The sequence below is a fragment of the Sitodiplosis mosellana genome, unplaced genomic scaffold (assembly GCF_009176505.1).
Source record: "Sitodiplosis mosellana isolate CC-2019 unplaced genomic scaffold, AAFC_SMos_1.0 Smas_scaffold_5929, whole genome shotgun sequence".
Lineage (NCBI taxonomy): Eukaryota > Metazoa > Arthropoda > Insecta > Diptera > Cecidomyiidae > Sitodiplosis > Sitodiplosis mosellana.
The window spans coordinates 19,873-40,430 of record NW_022601171.1 but is presented as its reverse complement, the minus strand read 5'-3'; the positions used below and the strand labels follow the sequence as shown (position 1 = coordinate 40,430).

The 20,558-nt window shown below is 33.1% G+C and overlaps 4 protein-coding genes and 1 long non-coding RNA gene across 14 annotated transcripts; 1 reads left to right on the top strand and 4 right to left on the bottom strand.

Annotated features, from left to right (window-relative positions):
- Nucleotides 1–16: 16 nt before the first annotated feature.
- LOC129573086 (uncharacterized) lies at nucleotides 17–1,398 on the bottom strand. Its single transcript, XM_055453283.1, has 2 exons — nucleotides 1,114–1,398; nucleotides 17–1,030 (listed from the first exon to the last, which is right to left on the bottom strand). The coding sequence occupies exon 2, from the start codon at nucleotides 1,001–1,003 to the stop codon at nucleotides 278–280; it is 726 nt and encodes a 241-aa protein (XP_055309258.1). The 5' UTR covers nucleotides 1,004–1,030; nucleotides 1,114–1,398; the 3' UTR covers nucleotides 17–277.
- A 198-nt stretch (nucleotides 1,399–1,596) lies between these two features.
- LOC129573081 (charged multivesicular body protein 7) lies at nucleotides 1,597–5,011 on the bottom strand. 2 transcript variants are annotated; one of them, XM_055453271.1, is made up of 4 exons: nucleotides 3,308–3,524; nucleotides 2,789–3,239; nucleotides 2,302–2,728; nucleotides 1,597–2,228 (listed from the first exon to the last, which is right to left on the bottom strand). In XM_055453271.1, the coding sequence occupies exons 2-4, from the start codon at nucleotides 3,191–3,193 to the stop codon at nucleotides 1,690–1,692; spliced, it is 1,371 nt and encodes a 456-aa protein (XP_055309246.1). In that variant the 5' UTR covers nucleotides 3,194–3,239; nucleotides 3,308–3,524; the 3' UTR covers nucleotides 1,597–1,689. The 2 variants fall into 2 exon arrangements, with proteins under 2 accessions (XP_055309246.1, XP_055309245.1); XM_055453270.1 differs by having other exon boundaries at nucleotides 2,789–5,011.
- LOC129573079 (cilium assembly protein DZIP1L) lies at nucleotides 3,653–8,589 on the bottom strand. Of its 9 annotated transcripts, none has more exons than XM_055453267.1 (4): nucleotides 8,505–8,589; nucleotides 5,741–6,072; nucleotides 5,198–5,669; nucleotides 3,653–5,136 (listed from the first exon to the last, which is right to left on the bottom strand). In XM_055453267.1, the coding sequence occupies exons 2-4, from the start codon at nucleotides 5,891–5,893 to the stop codon at nucleotides 3,800–3,802; spliced, it is 1,962 nt and encodes a 653-aa protein (XP_055309242.1). In that variant the 5' UTR covers nucleotides 5,894–6,072; nucleotides 8,505–8,589; the 3' UTR covers nucleotides 3,653–3,799. The 9 variants fall into 9 exon arrangements, with proteins under 9 accessions (XP_055309242.1, XP_055309234.1, XP_055309235.1 ...); XM_055453259.1 differs by lacking the exon at nucleotides 8,505–8,589 and adding an exon at nucleotides 7,764–8,338 and having other exon boundaries at nucleotides 5,741–6,131; XM_055453260.1 differs by lacking the exon at nucleotides 8,505–8,589 and adding an exon at nucleotides 7,768–8,338 and having other exon boundaries at nucleotides 5,741–6,084.
- A 7,301-nt stretch (nucleotides 8,590–15,890) lies between these two features.
- On the top strand, nucleotides 15,891–18,503 carry LOC129573088 (uncharacterized). The gene is made up of 2 exons (XR_008688554.1): nucleotides 15,891–17,705; nucleotides 17,970–18,503. It is a non-coding gene; the product is annotated as an uncharacterized LOC129573088 (long non-coding RNA).
- Nucleotides 17,790–20,526, bottom strand: LOC129573080 (asparagine--tRNA ligase, cytoplasmic). Its single transcript, XM_055453269.1, has 8 exons — nucleotides 20,385–20,526; nucleotides 19,729–20,304; nucleotides 19,623–19,645; nucleotides 19,271–19,539; nucleotides 18,756–19,179; nucleotides 18,521–18,686; nucleotides 18,361–18,442; nucleotides 17,790–18,295 (listed from the first exon to the last, which is right to left on the bottom strand). The coding sequence occupies exons 1-8, from the start codon at nucleotides 20,416–20,418 to the stop codon at nucleotides 18,193–18,195; spliced, it is 1,677 nt and encodes a 558-aa protein (XP_055309244.1). The 5' UTR covers nucleotides 20,419–20,526; the 3' UTR covers nucleotides 17,790–18,192.
- Between the last annotated feature and the right edge of the window lie 32 nt (nucleotides 20,527–20,558).

Sequence of the window (20,558 nt, the reverse complement as noted above, 5' to 3'; positions counted from 1 at the left end):
GAATTCAAAAGATATATTGACTTACTGAACTTTTTCATTTATTTTGCGTAAACACTTCAAAATGAATGTACAAATATACATATTATTTATAATGTATTTATTGTTTTTTTTTATAATAATCTAATTTCTTCATTGTTTTAAATTTATGAATCTTATGTTATCTAATACCTTGAATAGTGTATTTTATATTGATGACGGAACGATTTCACTCAGAATACAACAACAATAACGCATAGCCATTATTCTGGATATAATCTATCTAAACTAGAAAACCTCTTCATATATTTATATTGATTTTGTCGTCAAAAACATTACAAAGTGTGCTTGTTGTATCTTGACATTTGTCTTGTTCATTGTGGTTCTTCTGTTGCTCAAATACATACGAGTTTATGCGCTCTTCTATTCGCCAGGAATTGAATCTTTTAAATCCATTGAATCTCCGCTTTTTTGGAGTCTCCAAAAATACGTCTTCAAAAATCGTCTCCAAGTTCAGTCTTTTGTTTGATCTGGATAGCGCAGACGGTGGTGTATTAATTTGTGCGGTTATTTCCTCCAGTGAAATCCGTTCATCATCATCATCATATGCCATTGAATCGCCAACTTGTGTCAAATTTTTGGTAATCTTTTCGTTTGTGGCATAGTCACCGGCACAAACAATTTGGTCGCTAAAACGCGATAAATCTTCAATTGATGAGATAGGTGAAATGCTGAGATTAAACAGTGATATTGGCTCATTCACCATTGGCGATATAGATTGTCCATTTGGTGATGCAGATTTGATTGAAAATGTGGGAAGTTCATCAAACATTGGCTTATGTGATGTTTGCATAAACCCAATGCTGTCATCAATAGACCAAGAACCTGAAGAAGTTATAGACGCGTCGCTATTCGGACTTGAGTCATCTGAATCGGATGAATTTTCTCCGTTCTCAACATTGGTTCCTTTGTTTGATGTTCCATGTTCCAAATGACTATCGAGTGTCCCTTCGATGAATTCCGTCATTTTCCTTTATGTTCACGCTTTTCGTAGCTGTAAAGCAATTAAATTAGTATCTAGTGCTTTGTACGGATACTTATTAATATTTTTCATTGAAAATAAAATATTATACAAACCTCTCAATATTTGTCTACGATTTCACTTGGTGGTGCAGTGAAAAACTGTGAATGCGAATGTTTTAAACTTCTCTTTTGTCGGTCATTTGTTTAGTTCTCTCTTTGAATTGCACAAAAATTCGTCTTTTCACCTTCGGTATATACTTTATGTCTGCTATTCAGCCATCTTTATGTTTACGCATGAGTTTGAATGCACTCGTATTGTCTGCGTGTGCGTCAAAATTGATAAATAAAACGTCGGTTTACGCAGATTATTGCTTGTACGTGACTTTTGTGCAAACGTCTTGAACAAATGAAACGAATGTATATTGAATGCAACCGACCACCATTTTTAAATTTATGCTTACTTAATTATTAATTATTATCATCCAATTTTGTTTCATTACAAATTTGAACAAGAAACAAAAAATCGAAGAATCCTGAAATAAAATTAGAATCTACTACCAAAGCAGTCAAGAATTTGAAAAAAAAAACATGCTATCGTCGTCTTATCGAGTTAAGAAACACAATTTTATGAAATTTAGTGGTTCACATTACAGCTTTCATAACATTATTTGGGGTTTATGGAAAAAATGCTCACAATCCAATATTTTGTGCTTTGGAAGCATTATATATTTTCATCTGTGGATTATCATTCGAATCAACGCTCAGTTTTAATTTGTTCAGTCGTTCTTCAAGCAACTCATCAATGACATTCGTAATTGTTGTTGGTGAGTTAGGCTTTGACAGCCCTTTAGATGGGTTACTTCTGTATTCGGTAGTGATTCCTTCGGGTTGCTGTGGCTGGGCATCTGAACGGGAATCGAGTTGTTCATCATCCTCCAACAAGTCCATGAGTTCGTTTTCTAGCGTTGCGTCGTCTGTGCCATCGTTTATAATATCATTGAATTGAGCTCCACTCAATGCAAACTGAATATCAGCATTAGTTTCCAGAATTTCTTTAACATCGGCCAGGGCGTCTTCCACATTATCAACAGTGATATTTTTATCACCAAGTGCATTTTTTAATGTTGTCGTTCCCATTTTGAAAGCTTCGACAATCTTTGCGTTTTGTTTTGTTTCATCGATCTGAAGTAGCAGTGTTTGAATTGTGGTAAGAGCATTAGACGTTTTCACTAGAATACAAATCGAAAAATGAATTGAAATGAAGTTGAAATTTGGTTTGTCATTATAACTAACTAAACTAACCTAGATTCCTTTCAAGTACATGCTTTTTACGAAGAAAACTTTTTGCCAATTGCTTCTTCTTGTCCCGAATGTATTGTCTAACCAATGTATCCGTATTGTTGATGTCTACCTCGATGGCTTCAACGGATTTCGTTAGAGATTTTTCCATTTTATTTAGTGTATAAATTGATGTATCTAATGGTGAAATTGGCTCAACTGTACAATTTGAAGCAACTGCAAATTTGTAGAGTGTGACTTCTTGTTTATCAATTTGAGTCTTTTGGATCGACGCTTTCTGTTGACAATACAAATAGTGCAGAGCCACTTCAATTCCATCTAAATTAAAGAGCTTGTTTTCTGTGAGTTGTTTAATCAAGTCATCTTTGGAAATGATAGTGTGACATTCATTGGTTGCATTGAATGTGACCAGTAGTTTTTCAGCAATGACCTAATAATGAAAACGAAGATATTTATTGCTTATGATTAGAAAAAACACCAATAATACAACCTTGGCTACTTCAATGATCACATATTCACTACTTTCATCAGAATTTCCATTGTTTGTTGTTGAAATTACTCTTTCTTTGACTCGGTCAAATCCCCAGCGCAATGGTGCTTTCACCAGTTTGCTAACCGCCCAGCCAGCCCAAGAAAGAATTGGTGTCTCAAGCATGAATTGTGTCTTTGCTTTGACTAAATTATCGGCTAGCAACAGTTCTTCAAGAACTGTGTCCAAGCAATATGGTTTTTTTCCCTTTCGTTGAAATGCTGTTCGTAGTTCGCCAAGTGATATCGTTGGGTTGCCCTTGGTCATGCAATATTCCTGTATTAGATTCTTCCAAAATTTCATTTTTGTCTCGAAGTTTAACGGGTTGACGGACTTGTCACGGAATGGGGCAAATAAATTTTCCATTCTCTCGTCTTCCTGCCAACATGCTGGATAAAAGTCATCTGGTAGACTAGGGTTGTTCCCATTAAGCGTTAGCTGGTCTAACCCGTTGTTGATTTGAGTTTTTTCAATACTTGCCATTGCACTGCATTTAATTTGTAGCGAAAAAAGGTTCGAAAACAATTATTGGAGCAAAAATATGCCACTGGCAGTGAGTGTATCACTGGTCGACCGTACTAAAAACTACGCAAAAACAACTGGTGTGAATAGCGATATGTTGGTTTTTTTCTATTCTGTATGTTTTTTTCTTGTGCTTTGGATTAAATGTCAAAATGTCCATTTGTTTTGGTGGCAAAGTATGTTTTATGTTCTGATGGCGTTCGTGTGTGCGTACGTGACACTTTATTTTTGTTTTTAGTTTCACTGAAAACGATGAAATTCCGCAGATGGCGTTTTATCGACAGGTAATCAAAATTTGTAAGGTTTTGATAATCGTTTGTAATACAATGTTTATTGAAATCATATAATGAAGGAAACTTATAAAATTATTTAATGAAACGCAATTAACGTAAAGCAAATGTCAAACTCAAATTCTACTACACACAAAATTCATAATGCTGAAGTTCAAAATTAACTATCCTCATCGAGGTTCACAAAAACCACCCGTCTCGTAGTTATGTTTGGCATTTTATTGTATTGATTTATGCCCGAATCATCATTATCTCCGTCATCATTCATTTTTGCACCCACCATAGAGGGATACTTGCATTTGGCGAGCGAACTTGGTGAGTGAGCTGTTGTTTCAAGCAACTGCTGTATACTTTGGCGATGGGAGTTTATTGCCTTGTGAGCCATTTGCATTTTATCAATTAAATCATTTTCATCAATATCATTTTCGACAAATTTGTTCACCAGTTTTTTTGCATTTCTCTTTCGCATTTTTTGCACACTGGCAGATTTTGGCCGAGAAAATTTCGTCGTCTTTCTGGACCCATCCCCATCGCTCTCATCGAAAGTATGGTCTGATTGGTAAGATGATAAGCTAGTTGCACTGCTCGCTGATGCTAGTTTTCCTTTAGCAATACGGTCAACTTCATTTCTTAGTTGTTTCCGAGTTTTTTCGAATGATTTGTGTGCTTTCCCGATTTCCTTTCTTTCATCGACCAAGTCTTGATTTATTTCATAAGATCGGGGTGTGGCCAAACCAGCGGAATCCATTTCCACCCCAAATTGCAGCAGTCTATGTTCAAATTCATGGAGAGCTACGTCTTTAGAGATTGTTTTTTTAAGTGATTTAACATGATTCTTCGTTTCCTTTCTATCATTCTGATCACATCCATTTCTTTGTTCATTCTGTGATATTGTGTATACTTCCGCCTCACAGGTTAATTTCCTTCCACCATCATCATCTTCGCTATAGCTGGATGAGTCATTGGCCACCATGCATTGCTCTATTTTGTGAAGTTCCGGCAATTTTTTATCTCGACATTTTTCAGAAGCTTCTACATCAATTGGTTTGTCTGCAAAATCAATTATAGTTTCAGCCTGACATTGACTGATACTTTCCTTCATTATATCACTCGATATTGCAGTATTTTTGCTAGGATCGTTTTGTTCCAATGATTTTTCAATGATTTCTTTAATCGTTTCCTGAATATTATCCATATAAGACTTCTGACGCTCATCTATATTTCGAAATGATTCGATGAACTGATGTTGACTCTCCATATACATAACTTCGAATGCATTAAATTTTTGTTCAATAACAACAATCTTATCATTAGTTTGAGTCAAACTAGCAGAATTTTCGGATTTGTCTGCTATTGTTGGATGCCCTGATTCTATTTGTGGCAATTCAGTGCATGTTTTTGCCTCTAATGAATTCTTCAAATCAACGATCTCTTTCTTTAGCTCATTTATCGTATCATAGGCGCTTTGAATCAGTTCGCTGTCCATATTTTTGCTATCTGTAATGATCATTTAAAGTTTATTGTATTATGATTCATGAAAAATAATTCTTTTTATTACCATTCAAAGCAATTTTTGTATCGTTCTGATTCTGTTGAATGTTCAGTTCACATTGTATTGCTATGCTTGATGAATTGGTTTTTGATTCCATTTTTTGGGAGCATACCATGCAATCAGCATTAATTTCATTGTCATTATTGTTATTATTACTATTATTTTCATTATTGTTGTGGATATTGCTAATCGATTGCATTGATAAATTGTTTATTACTTCTTTTGGTGACACATCTTTTTCATTATCGTCGCTCAATTCATGTTTTTCACCAATGGCAGTATGTTTGCGTTGCTGATGGGATTTCAATGAGTCCAATGTGAGGAAGTTTTTAGTACACTGATCACATGGAAATAACGACGATGGACCTTTGTCATCTTCTGCTCCATTTTTTTCCTTCAACAAAGATTGAACTCGTTCTTGAGCCCTGTAATGTTGCTCTTCAAGGCATTTATAATTGTGTTTCAAGTTTGAATATTTCTGTGATTTGTATGAGAAATGAGAAACATACATTAAAAAATAATACAAATTCAAATAACAAGTTAACTCACTTTTTGTATATGGTTGAACGCGGTTCTAAGGTCATACAGGGTATGAGACATAAATTGCTGACAAAAGGTCATGTATTGCAAACTCATTTGAGCCAAGCGAAACAAGGACGATACTGCTGGGTCAATTGCAGCTGTTCCCAGTATGGACTGCATTGGTGCTTCAATGATTTTCGGAGTAATTTTTTCCAGAAATTCATAATCTTGATTTTCAATCACTTTATTAACATCAACACAACCCAAAGCTTTCCAATCTAATTTTCGATTCTCAATGTCGCGAAACTTGAAACCTGATTTCAATGCAATTTCGCTTAGTCTATAATTATTCGGCCGAGCTGAAAGTGGTTCTTTGAATGAAAACATTCTGATTTTAACTTGATAAAAACAGTTGAATCTAATGAGACGAGACGAGACAAAATTATGTGCTGTTATCCACTTGCAACTGATGTTTTGACAATTGTGAACGCACAATTGTTACATAGCAACCGTAACGCACACACCGAACATAGCAATTGACTATCGTGTATTTAAAAAAAACATCAATGACCAAAGGTATATCCTTACCAATAAAATCACCCACACATTGTAACATATCAAAGTAAAAAAAATACTTAATATTCAATGTGCATTTGCCAATACATTTATTTTGAAATGGAATCCAAAACGAGATCATCATTACGTTTGCGTTTTAATGACAAATGACGAAATCTTCATCAATAAAAAAACAATTGAATGTCGAGTTCGTTCGTTATAAAACAACCTGAATTTTTTTGCTTCGATACGTTTTACACAGTATTTATACTCTTTTTACTTTAACTTCTAGCTAACTCGACAAATGTCCAGTTTGAAGAACTTTGTAGAGTTTTCCCTGCTCAAACTCCTGAACTTCAAGAATTCAATGATTTGAAAGCTTCTAAACTAATTGATATGAAATTGTATTTGTTGGGTTTTAGGAGTGGAAATCTTTGTTGACAGGTTTTCTTCTCTTTCTTCCTCATTCCGCTTTCGTTTTTCTACTTTATTTACAAACAAAGCCCAGATGTGAATGTATACAAACAAACAAGCATATATACAATTATTCAATATTTATATACATGTGAGCATCGTGAACATAAAAACTTTTCATACGCAGTTTATCTGCAAGTGTTCAACTTGATTCCAATAACGCAAAATTCTGTGAATAAATACTAGTATTGATGTATTCAATGCAAGGAAGAGAGGTTTTATAATAAAACTTGTACTACTTTTCCGTACACACCGTGTCAAGGGAAAGTAAAGGAATTGGTCCCGAAAACTTTTTTCGCAAAATTGGTTTAGATCATCATAAAAACTCATAAAACGCGTAGAAAACCACTTTTTGAGACACTTTTCCGTTCGTGTGCCGTCGTCGTCGTTGTCGTCGTTGTCGTTGTCGTTGTCGTCGTCGTCGTTGGTGTTTGTTAACACGATAACTCAAAAAATAATTGATATAATCAAAATCTGGAAATGCCAAAAGTTTTGTATTCGAAAAACTTAGTTTAAGTTCGAAGATGAGCCATTTTCGAATTGATCCTGGCCCTAAGAAAAACCCCAACAAATTGACACTTTTGTATGGGAGGTAAATTTTGACTAAAATTACCGATTTTCGGACAATTTTGTATGGGAGGTAATCGATTCTGATTGGCTTCAAACTTTCTGATGTTTCATTTTTTGGAGAAAAAATAAGATTTTTAAAGTTTCATGTTGATCGCATTTGCAAAAGTTTGATTTTTTGTCCTCAATTTTTGTCGACATTTTCTTGGAAAAAATTGAGGGCCAAAAACCAAACTTCTGCAAATGCGATCAAAATGAAACTTTCAGAATCTTATTTTTTCTCCAAAGAATGAAACCTTAGAAAGTTTGAAGCCAATAGGAAACGGTTTACGGGTACCTCTCACACAAAATTGTCGAAGTTTTAGTTAAAGTGACCGATTTTTCAATTTATTTTCTTTATTATATTCTCACTGCCTTTATTTCAAGAAAATTCACAAAAAATAACCAAAAGTACCTACGGACAACGCAGGCCAACGGTACGGAAAAGTTCGGGATTACCAATGTAATTCTTTTTATTTCGTTGTAGTAACTGCGACGGAATAATAAACGACACTGTATTGTTATATCATAGTCGCTGTAGAAATACCGGCCGGCAATTCTTTTCGTTTTAAAATAAACGAGAATTATCATAATATATCTAAAGGCAATGTTTTAACATACATCCAGAATCTTCTGAAGGTGACATTGTGTGACATATAGATGTACACTACTTTCATCTTTCGAATCCTTTTTCTTATTAACACTTATTCATTTCGCTAAAGTTGCGTATTTGAAGAATCCATCTTCTTTCCGGAGGCTCTTCTACGTTATGGAAAATTCCAAATTTGGTAATGCAAACCGTTTATTGTTGTAATAGCTTCAAGATATTCGAATACAATGAATACTGAAGAAGTAAAGAAGGAGGCGTCCCGCTTCATTCTGTTGAAATGTAGCGTCTTTATTTACCAAAAAGTTTGAAGGGCGTCCAAGAGCAAATGGATTGAGAGTGTAATTTCGTTTTTTGTATGCTTATAAATAGACGTAACAGTAATGACTCGGTGCATTGTTCAAGATTTTCGGTAACTATCAATGACATTTCATTACTATATACAGTAGAAATTTGTTTTATTTTTTATTATGTCAAATTTAATTTCTACACTTTGAAACAATTTTAGAATACACATGCACTAAAAAAATAATATTTGTATATACAGACAAACGTTACTTGGCTTCAATCGAAGTTTTATTGAAATTGAATTATTCTCATGATCAATTTAGTGCCATATTAATGTATTACAAAAAAAGTATCCAGACATCTCTGCAGCGCAAGGGCGAATACATACAATTTATACACCAAGTACATAAGCTGTCTCACATAAGGCTTACTTTTATAAATAACGGTTTCAACTTGACCTTGACAATGAATTATATTGTATATATATTATATTCATAGTAGTATTTTTAGGGTAACAGAATAACTCGTATATTTAGGATGGAAAAATCCAGCTGCCTTATATATAGACTCACTGGTATTATCATGTATTGGTCCTGCATTTTTATGGTAATTGAAATGATAATTTGTTTGCAACGCAATTGAGATTATACATTTCTTAATTTTAATTTACTTTGATATTGGAATCGTTTTTTAAAATATTTAAAAATAATATTTTGTAGCGAAAGTTCTAGAATAGTATTGTCATTTCAGAAGTTCTGTTTGTATTTGCAAAACGCAATATTACTCTTTTTTTAATATTACATAAGATATTTGTTTATATGTTAAAATACTTGATGATTTTCTTCCTCCTAACTATTTGCCCATTCTCGTGCCGGCAAAACACAAATTTTGTCGATTCGGCCTTCCTCTTTTATTTTTCATCATTCAAGTATATAAATAAACATATAGGTATGTGTATATCATATATGAATAAAATTTAATACATTCAACGCGTATATATAAATGCTCTGCATGATTATGGGAATGGAATGGTGTTTACGACGAGAAGAGTGGCAGTTTCACTCACACTCCATCGAAATTTCGAGATATATATAGAAGCTTCCAAAAATTAGAACGCAATTGAGTGCGCGTCGTCACGTACACCGCGGATATAAATAGCGGAACCAAAGGGGCTTGTGTATCAGTCGAACGCTGAACGTAAGACAAATCGCCAAGTTTAATGAAAGAAGAGAATTTGAAATAAAGGCTAAGTCCAGTTAAAAGACTTGGTGAATTTCCTAAAAAAATATTCACAGTACGACTCCTGAACAACTTAGTTTCATTTATCTTCGCGGAAAAAACTATCAAATTGTAAACTAAACATTTTCGATAAGAGCTAAAATTATTTCAAAAAAGAAATCAAAACAAAAATATAAGTTGATAGAATGTGACTGTAAACGTTGTGGTTTTTTCATTCGATCAAACCACACTCGTTAAAGCTGAATTGGACATTCCCAATTTATTGGTGAAATGGCAAGTCTTGATGCCGACAGCGAAACCGATACCGAATCAGCACCGTGAAAAGTGTTTGAAATTGCATGTTTTTTGTATTTAATTAAAACAACAAAACAACAGAGGGTAGAGCGGCTATGGCACACATCACATCGCGTTAAAATGTAACGTAACTTGAACCACAAAACTGTTTCGATCGAACACACACCAAGGTAAAGACGGTTCCCGAAGGAATGCGACTACAATTCCGACCTGGTTGCAGAATCATCAGACAAATCAGTGGAAAAACTGTAAGAAACTATCATTGTATTTGAAAAACATATTTTTCCGACCTGCGTAAGTTTCAACATAAATAAGCAGCCGCATGTTGAAATCATCTTACGATTAACTACACTCCACTTTATGCACCACGAGCTTGTGCAGCGTACGAGTTTTTAGTCACGTAGGCTCATATTCAATTTATGCGCTATCTACCATCGTTAGCGAAGCAGAACGATTGTCGTGCAACAAAACTAATACAGAATTTAAAAAATTGTTCTTCTAAAACCAAATACAATTAATGAGTTAGGAATGTAAAAACGCCCATTCAGAAAAAGAATTTAGACATAAATACATTGATAATATCGACCAAATACGAGAGGAAAGTTGACATCAAAGAGCAACGAAGCGGAGACTTCAGCAGTTCTATATTCCTTTCTTCAACACCAGAAAAGTTGCAACTTCACTTGACATGGTCCATCATCGCTGATCATCCAAGTTATATCGGAAAAATTCCAATATTAATATTTGAAATAAAGAAAACGAGTCAAGCGAGTAAATATAATATTTAGGAAAATAAAATTATCCATTCAGCATTGTGAATCACTATATCACTAACTCGGCGTTAGTCTCAAAATTCGTTTGAAATAAACTATTTAAATTTCACAGAATCGTACTTTTGAAGTTTTAAGCAAAATCTATCTACAATCGTTGTAAAAATCACTGCAGTTCATTTATTCAGTAAAAAAAACAAGAAGTTTCCAAGAGTTTATTGTTGACTTGTCCGTTTTCTTGTCCGAAATTATTGAAATTACACTTCATTTCTCATATAATCTGGTAAAACAACATCTTAGTCACATTGAATAGAGAACGTGAATTCATCGAACAATTTGCAAATAGGCCACATTTTGTGCCAAAGTTCGAATCAAATATAAATTAATACATTTTTTAAATAAAAGATCTAGTTGCTCACACAGTAACTAGCACACATATATTTCAAGGCAAATTAACTGGGCGAACGTTTTTACTATTTATTCTTCTTTTCAAATTACAAATTCAAATTTGTAACTTTAGCTTTTCTGAAATTGAAATTGAAATTGAAAATTGAAAAAAAGGAGTTGTCGTACTATTATATCATAAACTTCACACTTATATTTTAGCAAAACTTTTCTTTTCTTTTTTTGATTCAATCGGACATTTTTGATTGGATCAAAAAAAGAAAAGAAATGTGAGTCTTTTTTACTTGGTTTTTTCTTTCATCATTTTTCTTTTCATTCACTATTAAAATCAGTTGAGTACCGTTGCAATCAAATCAATTCCTTTTTTTATTTTTCAGTTCTTGAATTTAAGAATGTTATTATTTTCTATTCTGACAGTACTTCATTGATATAGTAAGTAAGCTGCTTGACTAGCTTCGCTGGCGTAAACCAACAGCGAGCTGCTTCTGTAAAATCACAGGCAGTTTCGTCACGGTATACAGGGACTTCCACCGAACGATCTAAATCCAACTTCATACCGGCCCTGACAAATACTCGCATATATCGTAAAAATTAATATCGGCTCATTCTACAATTATTGGACACCAAATTTTAACTTATTTGGTGATTTTTTTCTGTATTTTTTTCTGATAATCCCAGAGCCATCAGTACAGATAATATTCGGAAACATTTTTTGGTTGCCTTTTGTTGAGGCTTTCAAAAAAATTATAATTTAAAAAAAGTGTCTATCATCAGTCCTGATCAATACAAATAATTTATGAACTAACTGTTCAAAATTTTCTGAAGAAAATCCAGCCTCGGATCATCCAAATACGATTGAAGGAAATGAAAATTTCGCAGAAAATGCATTTAGACAAGAGTTTCTACGAAAGATCTCGATATACGCACGCACATACACACAATATATAGGAACTACTTCATTCCAAATGATATCATTGCGTTGTCAACAAACTAATTAGTTTAATTTCAAGGTGGGGTGGGTGGGAATATTTTCAAAAAGAATTTCAACAACATTTTACCAACACATTATTTTTCACAAATAATATTTTTTGGACAAACGTTTCATCTGAGAAAGTGTCCAAAATTTCAATTTTCATCAGAAGAAATAATAAGGCAAACAATTTAATGTGAAAAATAACATGAACTTCATTTATTCACTCAGCTTCAAGATTATTTTAACCATTCAATCTTGACTTCTCAAAAACAACATTTTATTCAAGGTGGGAAAGAGCATCGACCAGGTGCGCTCAGGCTATATCTAAAAACTTGTAATCAAGTTATTTGTGTTTTCTTGTTCTTTTCTTTTCAACTTAATCCTCTTGAAAATTAACCGATTTCAATATAATACTAAATATTATAATAAAGCATTAAATCGTAATATTGAAATCAGTAGGTATCTAATTGTCTGTCGGTCTTTCAAAATCAACAGCGTTAGAAGATAAGAAAACCTAGTTTTTGAAACATTTGAAATAATGTTAGCATTTAACCTGGAACAAGCGCTATTTGAAACCATTTTATTCAAATAATTTCATTGGATTCAATATAAGTTATCCATAAAACTTGATTACGTTTTGCTGGATATGTTTAATTAATATATTCCTTAAAAAGTAAAAAAAAAAACACAGAAAATATTGGAAAACCCTAAAAAAAGAAATATAGTACAACAAAAATTCGCGAAAAAAAAACAATAAAATTTAATAATGAAAAGCCACTAAAAAAATTAAAAAAAAAAATTAAAAAAAAAAATTCAAAATATGATAAAAAAAATAAAATGTTAAAAAAAGAAAAAAAAATGGACATAGATGTAGAAAAAAGAATGCTTTGAAACTTATTCGCTAAATGTGTGCGATAAATCAGTGAAGAATTTAACGCTCACTAAAGGAAAAGCAATTTTCGATTGTCGACACGTCGATTCATATATAATTTTACAAGTATTTGTGTTTTCACTATAGTTATGCTTTTCGAGAATTGACATGCATTTATTTCTGCTTGTTCTTCAAAAACCAGTTATTCCACACTCTTCTCCAAAACTATAAAACCGAAGTGGTTGGTTGTTCGAAACAAGAAAGACAATTAATTATGCACGCTGAAATATTGATTATTGTTTACGACTACCATCTATGTGGCAAAAAATACCCGCTAATTACATATATGTATTCCAATCCTTCAGTCAATATTTTCAAAATATTTTAAAGCGATACTTATCATTCATCTTGAAAATGTCTTATCTCAGGGAAATTTTAATCGCTCTATTCTAAATTGTCCGAATATATATCATGTTTTGCAAACATTCTGCCGGCAACGAAGACTTGTATTGAACAAGAAACTAATTCGAATTAAATATAAATAATCTTGTCTGATTCCAATCAAAGTACATACATTTTTACCGAAATCATTAATGACTTACCAAGAGAAGAGTAACTGGAAGCTGAACAGAACAATTAAAGCGAGAAATCAACATCTCTAATACGTATTTTATCACTAAGCATTGTTATTCAAAATATATCCCAATCTTTATTTTTTTGGAACTTTTTATTCAAACAAAACATTTTTCATGAAAATTACAGAGATAATATCATAATTGTAGTGTTTATCAATCTTGTGTTGTGTGTTTTACATTTAAAGCTCGTTAAATACCATTTAACTTACCAAATTTCCTCGAAGACAAAAGCAGTATGATAGTTTAGCATTTTGATTTTTTCTTATGTTGGCAATTGTTCAACGGTTTACACAATCAGAAGACGGTACTCGTGGTATGTAATGGGAATTTTTTGCGCCGATTTCCCATGCATTTCAACTCCACGTAACATCAATCTTCCAAGAACCGCTTTCCATCGTCAAGAAAAATAACATTCATTGGTTGATTTATTTATGTTTGTGTTTTTTTTTATTTCAATTTGTGTTGCATCAAACTAAACTCTTGAGCACTTTATTAGCAATAAATCATTTATGTTCAAAATAAGGCAGAGGTATATAAATTCACCAATTAAACTTGAATGTTTCCATTTTCACACAATACTTCTGTTTAATTTGAGCAATACACACACAATTATTTGGAGTCAATAGTGTCGATCTTAATATGTTGACCCATTGAATTATTGAACAAATGAAAAACTTTTTTAATTACAAGTCGAAATGTTCAGAATACCCTTTTTGACGGCTTTCATGTCGTGCTCCAAGTGCATGTGTTTGTAGTAATCATTGATGAAATACAGTGGTGTTTCTGATTTCTCAGAAATACATTTACCTGCCGGAACATTATTAGTGACTCATGGTGGAAGCTTCTTTTTCCAGCTGCTTATTGTGCAGAGCTTTTGACATCTAAGTTTTCTGATTTCTCTAAAATTGACACTTAAAATATTAAATGTTATTTTACACGATTATAAGAGAATTTAAAGAAGAGAAAGATAAACGTTCTTGTAAAATGAAGATTCTTTATGAAACTATCATCATAGACGTTTATTTGCTTTGATGGACTTTTTGGGATTTTTTTTCAACAAACAGATACGATTTTGGATGGAACCAGATTTGAATACAAAGCAAACATTACATGAAAATTGATATGCTTGTGTTTTTTCTTTTTTTTTCATCAATCGAATTCATATACAAGGAAATATGGATAGACTGTAAGAAATCATAATTTATATTTCGAGGAATAAAATTTATTCGCGAACAACAAAAGGTTTGGAAATGCTTCAAAAGCTTTACAATTTGTTGAAATATATACGGTGAGCTAAATTATTCAACAACTGAGCTGCTTCAAATAAAAAAATTCAGATTTCTTGCCAGTGGAATGATGAATTTGGAAAAAATGATCAGCTTTGCTGAATATTCAGAAAAAAAATTGTTTTTCAAAACCATCAGAGCTAAAGCAATCAGACCATTATTCGCATTGTAAGCAATCGAATAACAAACATATTTGAAAACTTGAAAAAAACGGGTTTTTCCACACAGATTACTAACATTTTATGATTTTTAAATTTTTTGTAATTCTTTATGAAGCTTAGTTCTCATTCGCTCATTTAAAGCACTTTGTGTGTATTGTGTCTGTTTATTGTTCTCCAAATTGGACATTCTATACGATAAGATGAAAAAAAACAAGCTAAAATGTATCCGAATTCAGCAACACTAAAATAAAAGTAAATGAAAGGAAGTAAAATGCATTTTTGACACTGAATATTGGAAATGTTTCAGGAAATATTCTATCCCTAGGACTAGTAAATACATCACTTATATTATGAATTACATTAAAAACTGCAAATTAAAATGCATAAAAATATGTGTTTAATTTCTTCATAGGTTTTTGTGCTGTTTATAAGAATTTGAAAATATTTTAAAGTATATTCTTTATTAAAATTCAAATCCAATATTTTCCTGTGAAAAACCGCTTTACCAAATTTCAAACTCATAAATATATGAATTTGATTTAATGAAGATACATCGGGATGTTTGAACATAAGTGGTTCGAAAGATATGACAGTAAGTATAATTTTCTGAATGGAAGGACTTTCTCCATCAAGCTGGTGACATCTGTACTACTATAGTATTACTACTGCTCGAAATTTGACTTTGATACGGCCACACTGAAAATATTTAAGTACACCGTTTGGTGAATGGCATTTTATGAATAAAAGACATGTCTTTCCATATATGAAATTCATTGGAAATGTGATAATCGGGATTGGAATATACTGAAATCATATGCTATTATTATAATATTTTAAGTGACAATCATATAAATAGACCACCTTGGAATGGAATAATTTTAAATTTGCTTTTCCAATCGTATATTGGTAGATAATTGCCGATTCGATTATGACAACTTTCAGTGAAAGTCATATATGGAAAAGAATTGTGAAATAAATACATCGTTTTTTTCCTTTGTTTGATCGTACGTTGTTTTATTTGCATCAATTGATGACTCTATACTAATTCATAGCCAAAATTCAAAATATTAATGAATACTTGTTTCTTTCTATAACACTCTGTTGTTCGGCTCGAAATAGTTGTTTCATTATCGGGTTACAAATACGTAGCAATTGTATAATTCGTTGTCGATAATATTCCAAAGATTTCTCTTCACCATGCCACATCCATTGTAGTGTTTCATCGCAAGTATTTTGCACCAGTTTGATTTCGTTGGCAGCAAGATTATGGCCGAAATGTTGTATTGTGTGATAAATTATGAAAATATATCGATGCAGGCATTGTCGAGCGGTTTTCATCTTTTCGCGATCATTCATTTTGTCAGTTGCCTGGTTTTCAAGGAGTTCCGAATACTGTTTACTAAATGATTCAATTCGATTCCGTAGGTTTTTCATTGAAGCGGATTTAGATGACATGATTTTTTTCACACTTATTCACTTTGTACTTGGAAAATTTATTTGATCATCCAGCAGCGGTACGCTTTTCGCCAGAAGAACATACGAAATTTCAGAATTTTTTCCAATATTATCATCGAAATAAACGAAATTCACACGTGTCGCACTTAATAAATTCCACTAGACTGAATTCACTAAAATATTTAACAAACGTACGGTATAACGTTATACCGCACACGCCGTTTCAATGTCTTAAAATGACTCGTTTCAATGCTAGCGTTCGCTATATGACTGAACTGTCAGTGACTTAAATAAACCAGTTTCGCTGATACAACATTCATTTTATAAGCGTAAATTCAGAGCGAGTCTGTTCACACAATGGGGTTAATATATACTTGAACATTTTTGTACTGTACATTTCAAAAGCGTTATGAAGATTACCGAGAAAACCCAGAACGTTTGGAAAATTCTTGTTCCATCTGAAAAAAATTTGCTGAAATTTGATAGAAAATACCCAAAAACTCTTCCGAATCTACTCTTCTTACCGATCAGCATTGATTTTATTTTCCGTATTTGTATTATGTTATGTACTGTTTTAGTGAAGTTACACACACCGGTATTTCGCATTTGATTATTGAATTCAAGCAATACAAATTTATTTTTATGACGCAGTAAATGACATTTTGACTTGATTTGTTCTTCGTTCACTGCGAAACCATCCGAAGTAATTGTCAGTGTGTGTATATTTTTCTCAAATTTATTCACTTCAAAGGGTGCTACCAAAGAAAATGTAAGTAAAGCGCTTGCAGCAAAAAAATATTTCAATGAATTGTTGGGTTTGATTTCGAGAATTTTACTGGCATGCACAAGTACTTAAAGAATACTTGCTGCAAGCGATTTACGATGCGAGTAAAACACCCAAATACATAGTTTTAACCCTCCATTCCACGCCATTAAAACGCACACGTGGTTGGTGTCTGGCTGGACCCCTATACATTTACATGCATTTGTATGGGAATAAGTGATACATGCCATCTTATTTTTCGCCGATAATAATAAGAGATAGCAAGTGATATGTATCTTTAGCAAAGCTGTGGAGCAGGTCAAGTACTACAATTTTGGTGAAGATATTATCTCCTGGTCTCTTATCAATTCCGCGAAAAACTATAAGAAAATATCCCGTTTCTTCGCGTAACTGATCAGAGATAATGGCTTGATGTCTTCGGTAAAGTTGTAATATTCGAGGTCTTCTACAACATTGCTGGGGACTGATATCTCTTATCTCTCATCAGTTACGCGAAATTATGTTGCGGATTTTCTTATCAGATGAAAATATAGTCAAAAACCATAATAAAAATCGGGTTGATATGTATTACACTGAATGCTTAATTCTGGTAAATATTGCTTTTTTAATGCATAAATCAATTTGTACTTTTTTCGTTGCTTAAATTCATTGTTGAAAGTAGCTGGTTCGAGGATTTTGTTGAAAATTTCCTAAAGTGCTTTATTGATGATATTTCTTAAGGTTTCGATTTACATGTAAAAATGCATTTTTATTGAATTTCATATGTGAAATGCTTTCATTGTTTTTATCGTGAGAGATTGCTGGAAAAACAAGTTGTTATTATTATTACTATTAAATTCATATTAAATTATAGCAAGTGTCGTGAAATCGGATCGGATCGAATTGTGAACTTTATAAGATTATTTCTGAAAATTCGTCGGGTGGATCTGGACTGATGAAAAAAATCTGTTTTATCAATCCTGGGTACAGACGTGTATTCGCAACGTAACACAAGACAAATAATAATTTATCAATCAAATTTGTTTCATCTGAATCGAATCATCTCGACGCATCTTCTTATTAATTTCGGTCTCTGTTTATGGTTTGCAGCGGCCGATGAATCGTGGGTATAAGCAAACTTCACGGATATGATAACGTTTTAGAAGCCAGCACAGGAAGCGTTCTAAGCCCAATCCATATCTAAAAAACAATACTCTTTGATCAGTGTTTCTTAGTAGTGTACTGGCGAATCAGCATTGACATACCCGCCATGTGGTTGACCTCCAAAAAGTCTTTGATCAGTGTACCAATAATATGGAGTTGGATCGATGCCCTCTCGTTTGTAGCCTGTAGTACCAATGTCAAATAAAATCAAATAAATACATATTATGAAAATCGTGTGAAAGATCATGTCGTGTATGTTACCTTCAAGCAATTCCTCGTTCTTATAAATCCTCATTGAACCGCCAATAATTTCACCAACACCTGGTAAAAGTACATCGACACTCTCAGTGAGTGAGGGATCTTCGGCTGTCTTTGACATATAGAATGATTTGATATTGGATGGGAAGCGACACAACATTATTGGGGTCTGTAAAAATAGTATTGAAATATGGTATTATTTTTACAGGATTTGTAATAAAGCAACGAATTGTATTACGTTGATTGTATCAGTCATGCGCCGCTCTGGAGCCTCTGGGATATCTTCACCATATTCGTAAAATGTTCCGTCGTCTTTCGTCACATTGTTCGCTTTCAGCCACTCAATGGCATCCCTATAGTTCATTCGTCGGAATGGCCGTTTTGGTGGTTCGAAATCCGGATTGAATTCTTTAACATAATGTCCAAAAGGCGATTTTAATACTCGGTCAACAACATCGCATACCAAATCTTCAAGTCTATCAAGCAATTCGTCAAACGTGATGAATGGACACTCGCCCTCAATATGGCTGTACTCGGCCAAGTGTCGACGAGTTCGACTTGCTTCAGCACGATAGCTTTGGGCAATGCAATAAACATCTCCCAAGGCTGGTAGGACTGTTTCTAAGTACAGTTGTGAGCTTTGTGTAAGATAAGCCTCCTCGCTACAATTTATAATAAAAGTTATCATTTGCTTATGATAATAATGAAATGAACTAATACTTAAATGATTTTCGTTTTCTTCCAGAAACTTACTCAAAATATTTCAATTTAAATAGAGTGGCTCCTCCTTCGACTTGAGTTTGCACCAAAGTGGGTGGTGTCACTTCGGTATAGCCCCGATCATAGTAATGAGAACGGAATGCATGCAAAACAACACTTCTCATTTTCAGTACTTTGGAAGCCGTTTCGCCACGAATCAAAATATGACGATTATCAAGTTGAACATCTGGATGGGACTCTTCATTTAGAATCGTGTCACTCCCGCCGGAGGGTGCCATTCCAATTACCTTATAGTAATCAACCTTTGAAATCAGAAAAACAAAAATCAATCTATTTATAATTTCAATTATTGCATTCGATAATAAATTAAAATGCCCTTCAGTACCTTTAGCTCATGTCCGTCTGGAGCTGGAAAACAAAAATCAATGTACTAGTATTTGTAATTTCAATTTCAAACACATTCGATAATAAATTAAAAAGACATTAGGTACCTGTCTTTCCCTCGGGAACTTCTTTTATTGTTCCATAGATTTCAATCGATGATTCCGTTGATAGCACCAAAGCATCATATGTTTGGCAAAGTAAATCAGTCAAAACGCACTGAATGTAACCAGTACCATCCCGAAGTGTAATGAACATTAAGGCCTTGCCTTGTCGACGAAGGCGATGAACCCATCCGTAGATTTTTATACGAATCTCGCGATTGGCAACTGATTCACGGATTTTTATAGATTTTGCTTGGGGCCATGCTGGATCTTCATTTATTTCAATTTTTCGTGCATCTTCGAGGTTTTGTTCACGTTTTTTAGCATCCTCTTCTTCGCGCTTTGATTTATCGGCATTTTTACTAACTTCACGAACCCATATTTTTTGAATTTTCTTCAATTGCGCTTTAGCAGCCGGCTCGAATGCACTTTCGGATGAGAAATCCTTTGCGTCTACATAGATTGTAGGAAAAGGCTCTTTTCCAGCGTGGCGCATAGCTTGTAATATAGTTTTGAATGGTGATGACTCAGTGCCACGGCCACTTTCATCATTTCCATTCTTTTCAGATGTAAAAATCGCGTCTATTCAGAACAATTTCACAAATGAAAACCAATATCATCATAAAAACCATAATATTAATTGAGAAATAAATTATACTCACCAAGCGATAGACTTGCTAAATTCTCAGCTGGCATTTTATTTCTTTTCTAACAATATGAATTGGTTTTGATGAGTGTAATATGAATTAAATCATGTATTAAATTGTTTTCAATAAATAAATATAGAGATGCTCGTTCAATTTATTTGATGGGAGGAAACTTTAATTGTGTCTGAT

What these genes read in the sequence shown, in the direction of transcription:
- LOC129573079 (XM_055453259.1), bottom strand. Translation starts at nt 7,939, where the DNA reads ATGATAATTCTCGTTTATTTTAAAACGAAAAGAATTGCCGGCCGGTAT. An exon ending in TTGGCCTGCGTTGTCCGTAG is followed by an intron (nt 6,132 to 7,763) that starts GTACTTTTGGTT and finishes TCGTCTCATTAG; the next exon opens with ATTCAACTGTTTTTATCAAG. An exon ending in TACAAAAATTGCTTTGAATG is followed by an intron (nt 5,137 to 5,197) that starts GTAATAAAAAGA and finishes TGATCATTACAG; the next exon opens with ATAGCAAAAATATGGACAGC.
- LOC129573086 (XM_055453283.1), bottom strand. Translation starts at nt 1,003, where the DNA reads ATGACGGAATTCATCGAAGGGACACTCGATAGTCATTTGGAACATGGA.
- LOC129573080 (XM_055453269.1), bottom strand. Translation starts at nt 20,418, where the DNA reads ATGCCAGCTGAGAATTTAGCAAGTCTATCGCTTG. An exon ending in TTTAGCAAGTCTATCGCTTG is followed by an intron (nt 20,305 to 20,384) that starts GTGAGTATAATT and finishes TGTTCTGAATAG; the next exon opens with ACGCGATTTTTACATCTGAA. An exon ending in GGAGGTCAACCACATGGCGG is followed by an intron (nt 18,296 to 18,360) that starts GTATGTCAATGC and finishes ATTGTTTTTTAG; the next exon opens with ATATGGATTGGGCTTAGAAC.
- LOC129573081 (XM_055453270.1), bottom strand. Translation starts at nt 3,310, where the DNA reads ATGGCAAGTATTGAAAAAACTCAAATCAACAACGGGTTAGACCAGCTA. An exon ending in TGATCATTGAAGTAGCCAAG is followed by an intron (nt 2,729 to 2,788) that starts GTTGTATTATTG and finishes TTTCATTATTAG; the next exon opens with GTCATTGCTGAAAAACTACT. An exon ending in TGTACTTGAAAGGAATCTAG is followed by an intron (nt 2,229 to 2,301) that starts GTTAGTTTAGTT and finishes TTTGTATTCTAG; the next exon opens with TGAAAACGTCTAATGCTCTT.